The sequence below is a fragment of the Leptodactylus fuscus genome, chromosome 8 (assembly GCF_031893055.1).
Source record: "Leptodactylus fuscus isolate aLepFus1 chromosome 8, aLepFus1.hap2, whole genome shotgun sequence".
Classification (NCBI taxonomy): domain Eukaryota; kingdom Metazoa; phylum Chordata; class Amphibia; order Anura; family Leptodactylidae; genus Leptodactylus; species Leptodactylus fuscus.
Genome location: NC_134272.1, coordinates 73,611,505 through 73,624,824, shown reverse-complemented (window position 1 = coordinate 73,624,824; position 13,320 = coordinate 73,611,505). Strand labels below are relative to the sequence as shown.

General features: G+C 48.5%; 2 protein-coding genes across 2 annotated transcripts in view; both read left to right on the top strand.

Moving 5' to 3' along the window:
- B3GALT1 (beta-1,3-galactosyltransferase 1) overlaps positions 1-13,320 on the top strand; it is a 247,587-nt gene that overhangs the window by 93,273 nt on the left and 140,994 nt on the right. The window lies entirely within an intron of this gene.
- LOC142217269 (uncharacterized) lies at positions 8,040-12,925 on the top strand. The gene has a single exon (XM_075285463.1). It carries the CDS (start codon positions 8,040-8,042, stop codon positions 12,846-12,848), a length of 4,809 nt encoding a protein of 1,602 aa, XP_075141564.1. The 3' UTR covers positions 12,849-12,925.

Below are 13,320 nucleotides of genomic sequence, written 5' to 3'. Positions count from 1 at the left end.
TCTGCTTATTTTCAGTGGATACAAATCAGAGTGTGGTCATTTGATATACAGTCTATAGTCATGTGATATACAGTCCAGGGTCATGTGATATACAGTCCAGGGTCATGTGATATACAGTCCGTGGTCATGTGATATACAGTCCATGGTCATGTGATATACAGTCCATGGTCATGTGATATACAGTCCATGGTCATGTGATATACAGCCCATGGTCATGTGATATACAGTCCATGGTCATGTGATATACAATCCAGGGTCATGTGATGGACACACAGGTGCACAGCTCATTACAGTCACAGAAATGAGACATCTGCCTGGTAACAAGCTGTGCACCTGTGTGTTCCACACATGACCATGGACCGCATATCACATGACCATGGACTGTATATCACATGACAATGGTTTTTATCCACTAAGAGTAAGCAGAATGAATAACAACAAGCAGAGACCTAGAAAACTGTCAGGAATTGTTATAGAAAGTATACTGAAAAATTGAGCACTTTTCATTATATAAACAATGACTTTTACTTCTCAATATTGGTTGGAAACCGGACAATCCTTCTAAATTGACAGTTAACATGTGACATGCCATTGAAAATGAGAATTTGACCCCCCAACAAGGGGCTAGATTACAATGTGACACGGCCATGCCTGACTACAATTCTCTCACCTTATAGAGGGGGCTATAGAATTGGTGGCAAATATAAGAAAATGGTGGAAGTGCCTATAGAGGGGTGACTAGTAGAGATGAGCGAACAGTAAAATGTTCGAGATTTGATATTCGTTTCAAGTAGCCCCTCAATATTCGACTACTCGAATCGAATATCGAACCCTATTATAGTCTATGGGGGGAAAATGCTCGTTTCAGGGGTAGGCAACGTTCAATCAAATTATACTTACCAAATCCACCAGTGAGGGTCGGGCTGGATCCTCCGAGAAGTCTTCTCCGTGCAGCGTCCCCGCAGCGTCTTCTGGCTCTGAATTCACTCTGCCAGGCATTGGGCCTGGGCAGAGCCGACTGCGCATGCCCGCACTACAAGCACATGCCCGATGCCTGGCAGAGTGAATTCAGAGCCGGAAGACGCCGCGGGGAAGCTGCACGGAGAAGACTTCTAAAGGTAGGAGAAGAACCAGCGTTGATTGGCCGACTGTATAGCATTCAGCCAAACAATGCTGGTTCTGCATCAAACTTTTCCATTCGAATAGCGAGTGGTACTCGATCGAATACTACTCGCTCATCTCTAGTGACTAGAAGACTGTAAGCCATGAATTTCCAAAATGGCAGGCTTTACATGGAGTTGCCTTTTTGCCAAAAATATTTTAAATGATGATTCCTTCAGCTGCATGCGACTTATACAGCCAGCTGAAGACAAGTCCGGTGTCTTATCGATGTAAACCTCTATGAATTCTCCTATTATGAATATTGCATGCATACTTTTAGAAAGGCTAATGGGACAACGTGGCTCTTAGAAGTAACTTGACCTGCAGTTAATGCAATGAGAAGATCAGGTTATGCCCTCGTGCCTGATGAAAATCTCAAATGATGAAGCAGCAAATAAACCGCAGCACTATGACAGCATAAATATGTATGTACAATGGATTACAGACCGCAGAGGACTATAGGCATGCCCATAAAATGGAAAATACATGGGGATGTGCCATCACAGTGCATTGTGTAAAAGGGAATTCATCTTCCATAGATCGTTTCCTCCATGGGGATTGGGGGTAGCCCTGAGAGTCTGCTTGTAAATGTCTTTTATACGAAGGAGTTTTCCGGGACTTACATATTGATGACTTATCATTGTGATTTCTTGGAGCTCCAACGCCGGAACCCCCACCAATGATCTGTTTTTAAGAGGTCATAGAGCTCCCAAAGGCCATTGCCTCTTCCATGTCCCAGTGATCAGGCCCCTTAAACTGACACCTATCTCCTATAATGTGGATAGAGGATACATGTCTTTAATGTCACATCCCCTTTAATGCCCAGTGTCACATTTTATCCTGATGTTAAATTCTATATCCACCCATAACCTGAACATTGAAAATTGAGATTTTGCAAAGTGGTGCTTGATCCATTGCACTCTCTCTCGGTCCTCTTCTGGTCTCTTCCAGCCTTCCGAATGACATCATGCAACTGCTGAAGCCCAATCACATGGAAACCTCAGAGTACAATAACTTCACTTCCAGTTTGTGGGTGAAGAAGCCGAACAAAAATTTGGGAAAATTTGAGTCAAATCTAGTTTGATCCAAACTGGTTTGCCCATATCAATTCATCACCAGCACCACATTTATGATCATTTCCACTAGAGATGAGCGAACACTGTTCGGATCAGCCGATCCAAACAGCACGCTCCCATAGAAATGAATGGAAGCACCTGGCACGCAGACTTTGCCGGCGGCCGGCCACTTAACCCCCCGTGTGCCGGCTGCTTCCATTCATTTCTATGGGAGCGTGCTGTGAGCGTGCTGTTCAGAATGGCTGTTCCGAACAGTGTTCGCTCATCTCTAATTTCCATCGGTTGACTATGAGATGAAGTGGACTGGTTCCGAGAAGGATGGGCCTGATTTACTACAAGCCTTGTGATGGACCTATTGTGGTCCTTAGCTATGATGAAATTTTCCATCATGTCCAAATCCACTGTTTGGTCATTTCACATACAGTATCGTGAAACTTCATTGAGACTGGTGAATTAAATTTAGTCTTACTATATAGGAGCTTAATACCAAATCTTATCTTAATTGTAAGTTTTATCCAAGGACATTATGGTCATTATGCTACGTTTTATTGTAGAAGCTCCAGCGTACTTGGACTGGGGGTCACTGTTGTTTTACCTCTGGCACTATAATTCTACATTTATTAATAGTCTATTGCAGGGACATGTTAAACAGATCTGTGTCGCCTTTTCTCAATTAGTATACCTTGGAATTATGTGCGTGACATTAGTTGAGAAAGGCCATTTCACCCATGGCTGCTTATGGAACAGGCAATTTACGCTCAAGTGTTCCCCTAGAGTAGGTCGGTATTAGGATTTATTGTGGTGTGCTGATATGTCTAACTGCCCTTGTAAATTACAATTAAGCCTAGGAAAATGTATAAATCCATAATGGTTTCACATGGTTTCCTACAGATGAAACACTCTGTTTCCATTTTCGGCCAAGTCTACCCTTGTTAATTTTTGCAGAAATTTTGTAGAGGAGAAAGTGCAATGGCCCAATGTTACATGAATGATAATAAAATCAGCGGTTTGGAGATTCTTTAGATGAATTCTTATCACTGTTTACCAAGCACAGTGCTATAGATGGTAGAGTGGCCGTGCTTGGTATTGCAGCTTAAGACCATGTGATCAATGAACCTGACCTGTGAAGAGGATGCAACTCTATAAGGACTATAGGCATGCCCATAAAATGGAAAATACATGGGGATGTGCCATCATAGTGCACATAGCAAATCAGTGATGATCACTGTGAGTTGTAAGTAAATTGCAATGTAAGTCCTACTAGGACTCCTAGGAGAGAGAGAGTCCAAATTATTGTGTGTGGGCAGAGTAAGCAGCAATGTCACTGTATCTCCTAGGAGTCCTGTCTAAATTTACTCTGCATTATTATAAACTTACATATCACAGAGCTCAGCTTCTCTCCTCTATCATATAACCCTATATATCACAGAGCTCAGCTTCTCTCCTCTATCATATAACCCTATATATCACACACCTCAGCTTTTCTCCTCTATCATATAACCCTATATATCACACACCTCAGCTTTTCTCCTCTATCATATAACCCTATATATCACACACCTCAGCTTCTCTCCTCTATCATATAACCCCATATATCACAGAGCTCAGCTTCTCTCCTCTATCATATAACCCTATATATCACAGAGCTCAGCTTCTCTCCGCTATCATATACCCCTATATATCACAGAGCTCAGCTTCTCTCCTCTATCATATAACCCTATATATCACACAGCTCAGCTTCTCTCCTCTATCATATAATCCTATATATCACAGAGCTCAGCTTCTCTCCTCTATCATATAACCCTATATATCACAGAGCTCAGCTTCTCTCCTCTATCATATAACCCTATATATCACACAGCTCAATTTGTCTCCTCTATCATATAACCCTATATATCACAGAGCTCAGCTTCTCCCCTCTATCATATAATCCTATATATCACAGAGCTCAGCTTCTCTCCTCTATCCTATAACCCTATATATCACAGAGCTCAGCTTCTCTCCTCTATCATATAACCCTATATATCACAGAGCTCAGCTTCTCTCCTCTATCCTATAACCCTATATATCACAGAGCTCAGCTTCTCTCCTCTATCATATAACCCTATATATCACATAGCTCAGCTTCTCTCCTCTATCCTATAACCCTATATATCACAGAGCTCAGCTTCTCTCCTCTATCCTATAACCCTATATATCACAGAGCTCAGCTTCTCTCCTCTATCATATAACCCTATATATCACAGAGCTCAGCTTCTCTCCTCTATCATATAACCCTATATATCACAGAGCTCAATTTGTCTCCTCTATCATATAACCCTATATATCACAGAGCTCAGCTTCTCCCCTCTATCATATAATCCTATATATCACAGAGCTCAGCTTCTCTCCTCTATCATATAACCCTATATATCACAGAGCTCAGCTTCTCCCCTCTATCATATAACCCTATATATCACAGAGCTCAGCTTCTCTCCTCTATCATATAACCCTATATATCACAGAACTCAGCTTCTCCCCTCTATCATATAATCCTATATATCACAGAGCTCAGCTTCTCTCCTCTATCATATAACCCTATATATTACAGAGCTCAGCTTCTCTCCTCTATCCTATAACCCTATATATCACAGAGCTCAGCTTCTCTCCTCTATCATATAACCCTATATATCACAGAGCTCAGCTTCTCTCCTCTATCCTATAACCCTATATATCACAGAGCTCAGCTTCTCTCCTCTATCCCATAACCCTATATATCACAGAGCTCAGCAAAGTTTTTATTGAAGATTTTACAATGGGTAAATAAAACAGACAAATACAAACAACAGGGCAAGCACATGCCCTGTGAACATAAAGACATACAATACCACTCGCTTCCAAAAAAGTGGGATACAAGCCCGGGCAGTGAGGACCAGTAATCTGAGCAGGGAATGCTTGAAGACTTTCACAGGAGACTCACAATGATTGAGGAGGAACAGGACAGGACCCAAGTGGTGAGAGTTGTCAGTGAGTTGAAGGGTTATCCATTTGACCCCTCCCAGAAAGACGACAGGACCAAAAAACATGAGCATGTCACCCTCTTCCTCACCACAACACCAACATAATGAGGAGACCTGAGGAAACATAGCGTGTACTCTCGCGGGGACCCTATACCAGCGGGACAGGATTTTGTAGCTGGCTTCCTGGTAGTGGGAGCAGATCGAGGCAGCAGGATTCACTTTAGTCATCTACAACTTATATTCCATCTTGAAACAATTTTTCTTGGAGTTGTTTGGGATCCTCTGCAAAGCTGTCTAGGCTATCTATGATATTTCAACCTCTCTGATTTCTAGAAATGTAACTTAGAAATTTCCTTGAAATTATTACAATTGCTTATTCAAATAGAAAAGATGGAATAAAGGAAGAGACAAGAAGCTCTTTGAAGTCCACTAATGTAAATGAGATGGCCGGTCAACTGTGGCGCCCGAGCTCAGGAACGAATCTCCTGGTACAATAGTTTAAGCAGTTGTCATGGGCACTCCTGGGCACTTATCTCCAGGAATCATGTGATCATTATTAGAAATGCCATGTTGTGTGAATAATTTATGGCATCTCAAGCCACTTCTGTGGCGCTTTATATGGGATGTGAAATAAAATGTTCAACATGATATGTAAGTTTAAGGGAAGTGCGCTTGGCTCTCAGATGATAAATTGCCTCGGCTCATAACATTACTTCTAAGACTGATGAGGAAAACTGATTTCATTTATAATCTTTACCCGCTGAAGGTTTTTTCTCAAGGGAGAGAAAAGATTCTGTGCCCTCCTAAGGATTAAAAACAGATTAAATCAGAATATCATTATGAGAGCTCATATGGTGCGCGCTGCATTGGAATGACCTGGCAAGCAACAGAGGGGATTGGGAGATAGATTGGGAGTAGAAAAAGTGGTTAAAGGGACATTATACCTACTTAGTAGGGTAGAACTATGTATAGTTGAGCGAGTTATAACACGGTTGGCACCCCTGCACCCTCTATAGCTGTAGTCTTATGTATAATAAAAGTGGTAGCTGAATGGCCTCTGTTGGTATTATTGGGAGCATCACCAGAAACCACCATATAAGCCCAGCCCTGCAGATAGATAGGTTACTGTCACCAGAACCAGCATATCACCCCAGCCCTGCAGATAGATAGGTTAGTGTCACCAGAACCAGCATATCACCCCAGCCCTGCAGATAGATCGGTTAGGATCACCAGAACCAGCATATCACCCCAGCCCTGCAGATAGATAGGTTACTGTCACCAGAACCATCATATCACCCCAGCCCTGCAGATAGGTTACTGTCACCAGGACCAGCATATCACCCCAGCCCTGCAGATAGATAGGTTAGTGTCACCAGAACCAGCATATCACCCCAGCCCTGCAGATAGATCGGTTAGGATCACCAGAACCAGCATATCACCCAGCCCTGCAGATAGATATGATTTTTTCCCATGCCCATCTCAGATATATTCCCCATTTGCCTCAGATGGATTCCCTCTACCTGATTAGCAGGATGTGAGAGATAGTGTCCACGATTACCCCCTGGAAGTGGCTTTGATCATCCCTGTGTTTCACCCTGGGCATGGCATTAGCATGTCTGTGCGAACTTCGTTAATCCTAGCAGGGGGCCATCCTAGCTCTGAAAGTTCTAACACTTAGTGGTAGACTGCTCGACTCCGTTAAAACTTCAGTCAGTTATGGGATTTATGAAGTTATGGTCACAGGAAAAATGATACAGTCATGACAATAACTTCCTCCTGTGCACAGTACCAGGCCGCACGTTTTGAGCCCAAGCACGATCCAATCAGAGGCCTAGGAGGGGTTCCAGCACTGAACTCGTTACCCATAGGGAATTGGGAAATCATCCTTGGTCTCTACCTGATGGGGATTTTGTGAGGAACCCCATCATGCCCCGAGCCAAACAGTGGGTTCACCTGGTAAAGAGTTATGGCCATTTATAGTTATTCTGGTATAAGGTGAGGGGGCTGAGTTGCCCACCTTGCTGACCTCATTGTGGGAGGGGGCTGAGGGGAGATATATTGTCACCCATGCCAGGACCCGGCGTTCTTTGTTCTTTGGCTGTGTTCTTCCTGGTCTACTGGCATGTGTCACTAGGTGCTGTGATGCTGTGGAACATGTTCCCCTGGACTATTGACTAACGCCTATGGAAATACCATGCACCCTGGACTATTCTGTTAATGGGGTCATCAACTCCTTTCCATCTGTGGACTACCTAAAAGGACTCTAAAGCTATGTGCCCTGGGTTTCATGAGTGGAATTCCGGAGACCGAATCTGGTATTATATCCCTGTTTCTAATCTTTTATTCTTTTTATCTTACTGCACGTACCTTTCTGTAACCGTATAAGCTTGTAACCGCCAGAGTATATCTTTATATATATCTCTGGCTGACTAGTGTCGACCATCTTGGGTTAATAAAATTTTAAAACTTTAGAAGGCTCTTCTCGTATTATCCTATAAAGCCCGGTCCACTCTCTGGCTGTGAGAGTGGACGGTGTAGATAAGAAGGTGATTGCGGTTTCTGCGCCAAAGTGGTTCTGGGCGAGACTGCGATTCATCTCATTGGTGGCAGTGTGGTGGGATATAGGATAAACAGTGCTGTGAGTTCGTTATAACTCAAGCATTGGGGATTGTTGCGACAAGCCTATGAGTTGAGCCCGGTACTAGAACGAGCTGTATATTCGGTGAAAGTGTGATTTAGTGCTCTTTCCTTCTTTCTTTCTATCTGCCTATCCTATCCTCTGTTCTGTAAGACCGTTCAGCGGATGGCTAGCGGTCTGAGGAGCAGAACCAGGGAGTTGCAACCACTTGCGTCCAGTGGCACTGAGCAGATGGCTGATGAGCAGACAGGAGCTGTGGTGCAAGATATGGAGGAAAGCACAGCAGAACTCCCTGTGCCTAGGACTAATTCTCCTAACAGACCCAGCAGTCTCGGGTCTATGGAGGGAATAGACTTTACATTGCAACTGGCCCTGCAGCAGTTGGGCCCCAGTGACGCTAATGCTCGCCTACAGTTGATCCTTGAGCATCAAAGGGATGTGAGAGCCGCAGCGGAGAGGGCCCATCAGTTAGAAATGGCCCGGCTGCAGATGTCTAATCGCCCTTATCAAGGCCAAGATGGCTATGCACAGAGACCTCGCCAGGAGGACTTCCCAGTCTTGGAGCCAGATGGGGACTTGGACAGGTTCTTGCAGGGATTTGAAAGGGCATGCAAACAGTATCAACTCCCAGAAGCCGAATGGGTCCGTTATCTGACTCCTCGGCTGAAGGGCAAAGCTCTGGATGCCTATCTGAGCGTACCAGCCGGGAGGGCCCAGGATTATGAGTCTGTCAAAGCAGCACTGATCCAGAGATACCAGCTCACACCGGAGGTGTATCGCCTAAAGTTCCGGAGTATACAGAAGAAACCTACGGAGAGCTTTACAGATGCAACGGCCCGGATGTGTGTGTGGTTCCAGCAGTGGACGGATGGCAAAACCGTCACCACCAAGGAGGAGCTCGCCGACATTATGCTACGGGAGCAGTTGTTGAATATCTGTCCCGAGGAGGTGCAGCAGTACATCTTGGACCAGGACCCCGGGGATGTTTATGCGACTGCGGCCTTGGCAGATCGCTATGTCGCCAACCGGAGGTCTCGGAAGCCTGCCAGCCACAGCTGGAGGGGGGGTAAGACAAACTTGACCCCGAAGGGTCCCCCTAATTCCCCTGTCCCAAAAACTCCGGACACCCTGGTGACCCCCTCCAAGCCCCGAGGGGAGGTCCGGCGGTGTTTTGCCTGTAACCAGCCTGGACATATCAGTCCGAAGTGCCCCAACCGCCATAAGAACCCCCCTGCTCCCCGGACTACCCCGGCTGACCCGTCTGTGTATTTGGTTGGGGGTTTGGGGGCTCCATCTAATGCTAACCGTCAACAGGTTACTGTGGGGGATAAAGTGGTCATGGGATTTCGGGACACTGGAGCGGGTGTTACCCTGGTGCAACCTGATGTGGTCCCTCTGGACAGTATTATCCCTGGGAAAACTCTGACCCTGAGGGGTATTGGACAAGAACGTTTTACCGTGCCCATGGCTTGGGTCCATTTGGACTGGGGTGCGGGAAGAGGAATGCGGGAGGTGGGAGTGATGCCTGACCTGCCTGCTAACGTACTGTTGGGGACTGACTTAGGGCCCCTGGTGTCCCATTATGGGGTGGAAGTTGCTCCAAATGTTTGTGATACTTTGTCTGTTAAGGTTGATGCAGATGTGATGCTGAAGTCTGTCCCCCAGACAGAGGGAGGGGTTAGCTGTGTGCTCCCAGCAGAGTTCAGTGAAAATGCTAATGAGGCTGTGCCTGTGTCTGTGAAGGAAGGGAGGGCTGTGGTGTCTGCGGACACGCCCACCCCTGCGGGGGCTGATGACCCCCTCTCTCTGACCTTGTCTCAAGCCCGCCCCTCTACAACCCTCTTTGACACACCAGATGTTAATGATAATGCTGTCAATGCCAATGTCATTCTTGATGTGTGTCCTGTAACTATTGTTGATGTACCAGGTGGCCAGGCGAGTCATGGAGGTCTCAGGGACATTCCGGGTCTGGGACCGACTGCAGACGTTGCGGTGGTCACCCGCAGCCAGCGGGCTAAGGAGGTGGAAGGTACCCCAGCTCCGGGGCCGCTCCTTCCACCGCCCGGCGATGGTACTGAGACCGCTGTGTCTAGCCCTTCTACCCTGGAGCCGGATGAATCCGGCAGGTATGAAACATGCTTGTCCCTACTGTCTAGCTCCAGTCAGGAGTTCAGGGACGCGGTCCAGGCTGACCCAAGTCTGGATGCTTTGAAGGAGCGTGCCGCTCGACCTCCCTTGGAAACGGACAAGGAACGCGTGTACTGGGAGCAAGGGAGGTTGTACCGGGAGACTGTCCCCACCGGGGAAGAGGGGAGTCTGCTCTGGGAGAGGCATTTAGTGGTACCCCAGCCCTATCGGGCAGAGTTGTCGCGTATCGCTCATGACATTCCCCTGGCAGGCCACCTAGGAGTCACCAAGACCAAGGCCCGCCTCAGCCACTTGTTCTATTGGCCCAGGATGGGGAAGGACGTAGCTAGATACTGCTGTTCATGTGACACCTGTCAGAGGATGGGCAAGGCGGGGCAGAGCTCCAAGGCCCCTATGATACCTATGCCCATCATAACCGAACCTTTCCAGTGGGTGGCTGTGGACCTCATTGGACCCCTGTCCATCCCCAGCCGCACCGGGAAACGTTACATATTAACGGTAGTAGACTATGCTACTAGATACCCAGAAGCTGTTGCGCTGTCCTCCACCCGGGCCGATGTAGTGGCTAAGGCGCTGGTAGGCATCTTCTCCCGTGTTGGGTTCCCCAGGGAGATGCTCACGGACCAAGGTACCCAGTTCATGTCTGCCTTGATGCAAGGCCTGTGTAAGGTAACAGAGGTGCAGCATCTGGTGACCAGCCCGTACCATCCACAGACCAATGGCCTCTGTGAACGGTTCAATGGCACCTTGAAGCAGATGCTTCGGATGTTAGTCGAGTCCCATGGGCCCGACTGGGAGCCGTATCTCCCGCACCTGCTGTTTGCTTACCGGGAGGTGCCTCAAGCCTCGACGGGGTTCTCCCCCTTCGAGCTCTTGTATGGGAGACGTGTACGTGGGCCCCTAGCTCTCGTGAAAGAGTCGTGGGAAGGAGACTCGACCATCCCAGGTGTGCCAGTCGTGGAGTATGTCCTGCGACTCCGCAAACAAATGCAGACTATGGCGCAGCTGGTGCATGACAACGTGGTCCAGGCCCAGGCCAACCAGAAGCGCTGGTATGATCAGAATGCTCGTGAAAAAACTTACCAGCCGGGGCAGAAGGTATGGGTCCTAGTCCCAGAGCCCCCTGACAAGCTCCAGGCCAAGTGGGCTGGTCCATACGTCGTGCACCAGCAGGTCAACAGCGCCAGCTATCTGGTCACAATTGATCCGGACCGGAACAGGCACAAAGTCTTCCATGTCAACATGATGAAGGATCATCATGACCGGGAAGCCAGTGCCTTTCTGGTGTGCAGTCTGCTAGAAGAGGGGGAGGAGGATGGCCTTGTTGACTTGCTTGCTCATTTTAGGGTAGGGGAGTCCCCCGGAGAGGCCCAGGTGAATCCCCTGCTAGCAGAGGCCCAACGGTCCCAGCTTAACGAAGTTCTGCACTCCCTCCCTGGTCTGTTCTCCGGGAAGCCTGGGAGAACCGACCAGGCTATCCACCATGTGGATACCGGGAATCATACCCCTATCCGGCGATCGCCATACCGCGTCTCCTCCGAGGTACAGGTCCAGATGCGAAAGGAGATCGACGAAATGCTGGAACTGGGGGTGATTCAGCCCTCGCACAGTGCCTGGGCTTCGCCTGTAGTCCTTGTGCCCAAAAAAGACCGGACCACCCGGTTCTGTGTGGACTACAGGGGTCTCAATGAGATTACGGTCGATGACGCGTACCCCATGCCGCGCATCGATGACCTGCTTGACCGGTTAGGTAAGGCCCAATACCTGTCCATCATGGACTTGAGTCGAGGATACTGGCAGATTCCGCTGTCCCCACAGGCCCAGGAGCGGTCTGCCTTTATCACCCCCTTTGGACTGTACGAGTCCACTGTCCTGCCATTCGGCATGAAGAATGCCCCTGCCACTTTTCAGCGGATGGTCAACTCCCTGCTGTCGGGATGTGAAGGGTTCGCGACTGCGTACCTGGACGACATTGCCGTCTTCAGTCCCACTTGGGAGGAACACCTACAGCACCTGGCGCAGGTGCTGGGGCGGATCCACCAGGCGGGCTTGACCATCAAGCCAGAAAAGTGCCAGTTGGGCATGCGCGAGGTCCAATACCTGGGACACCGGGTAGGTGGGGGAGCTCTGAGACCCGAACCTGAGAAGCTGGACGTGATCACGTCCTGGCCAACCCCCCGGACCAAGCGACAGGTGATGTCTTTCCTGGGTACGGCAGGGTACTATAGGAAGTTTGTACCAAACTATAGTGCTCTGGCGGCTCCCCTGACAGACCTCACCAAGAAGAAGCTGCCGCAAGCTGTCCAGTGGACGGCTGCCTGCGAGCACTCCTTCCGGGCCCTGAAAGCGGCCCTGGCCAGCGCCCCTGTACTACAAGCGTACGATGAGTCACGTCCGCTTGTTCTACAGACGGACGCCAGCACCTACGGCCTCGGTGCTGTGCTGAGTCAGGTTGACTCTGCAGGGCACGAGCACCCGGTGCAGTACCTCAGTAGAAAGCTTCTACCGCGGGGAGTGGCCTACGCCACGGTGGAGAAGGAATGCCTAGCAATTGTCTGGGCCCTGCAGCATCTGCAACCCTACTTGTATGGGCGCCACTTCACCGTGGTGACGGACCACAACCCTCTGACCTGGATCAAACGTGTAGCAGGTCAGAATGGACGGCTGCTGCGGTGGAGTCTAGTGCTCCAGCAGTACAACTACGACATCCGCCACAAGCCCGGCCGGGCCCATGGCAATGCCGACGGTTTGTCCAGGCGCGGTGAGGCTGCGGAGGTGTGTGAGGAAGAGGATCGTAGGGTCCTCCTTCCTCCCAGCACGCTCTAAAAGGGGGAGGTGTGATGAATGGCCCAGAGTTATGATTTTTTCCCATGCCCATCTCAGATATATTCCCCATTTGCCTCAGATGGATTCCCTCTACCTGATTAGCAGGATGTGAGAGATAGTGTCCACGATTACCCCCTGGAAGTGGCTTTGATCATCCCTGTGTTTCACCCTGGGCATGGCATTAGCATGTCTGTGCGAACTTCGTTAATCCTAGCAGGGGGCCATCCTAGCTCTGAAAGTTCTAACACTTAGTGGTAGACTGCTCGACTCCGTTAAAACTTCAGTCAGTTATGGGATTTATGAAGTTATGGTCACAGGAAAAATGATACAGTCATGACAATAACTTCCTCCTGTGCACAGTACCAGGCCGCACGTTTTGAGCCCAAGCACGATCCAATCAGAGGCCTAGGAGGGGTTCCAGCACTGAACTCGTTACCCATAGGGAATTGGGAAATCATCCTTGGTCTCTACC

Bases quoted from the DNA above. Each gene is read 5' to 3' on its own strand.
- LOC142217269 (XM_075285463.1), top strand. From the start codon at position 8,040: ATGGCTAGCGGTCTGAGGAGCAGAACCAGGGAGTTGCAACCACTTGCG.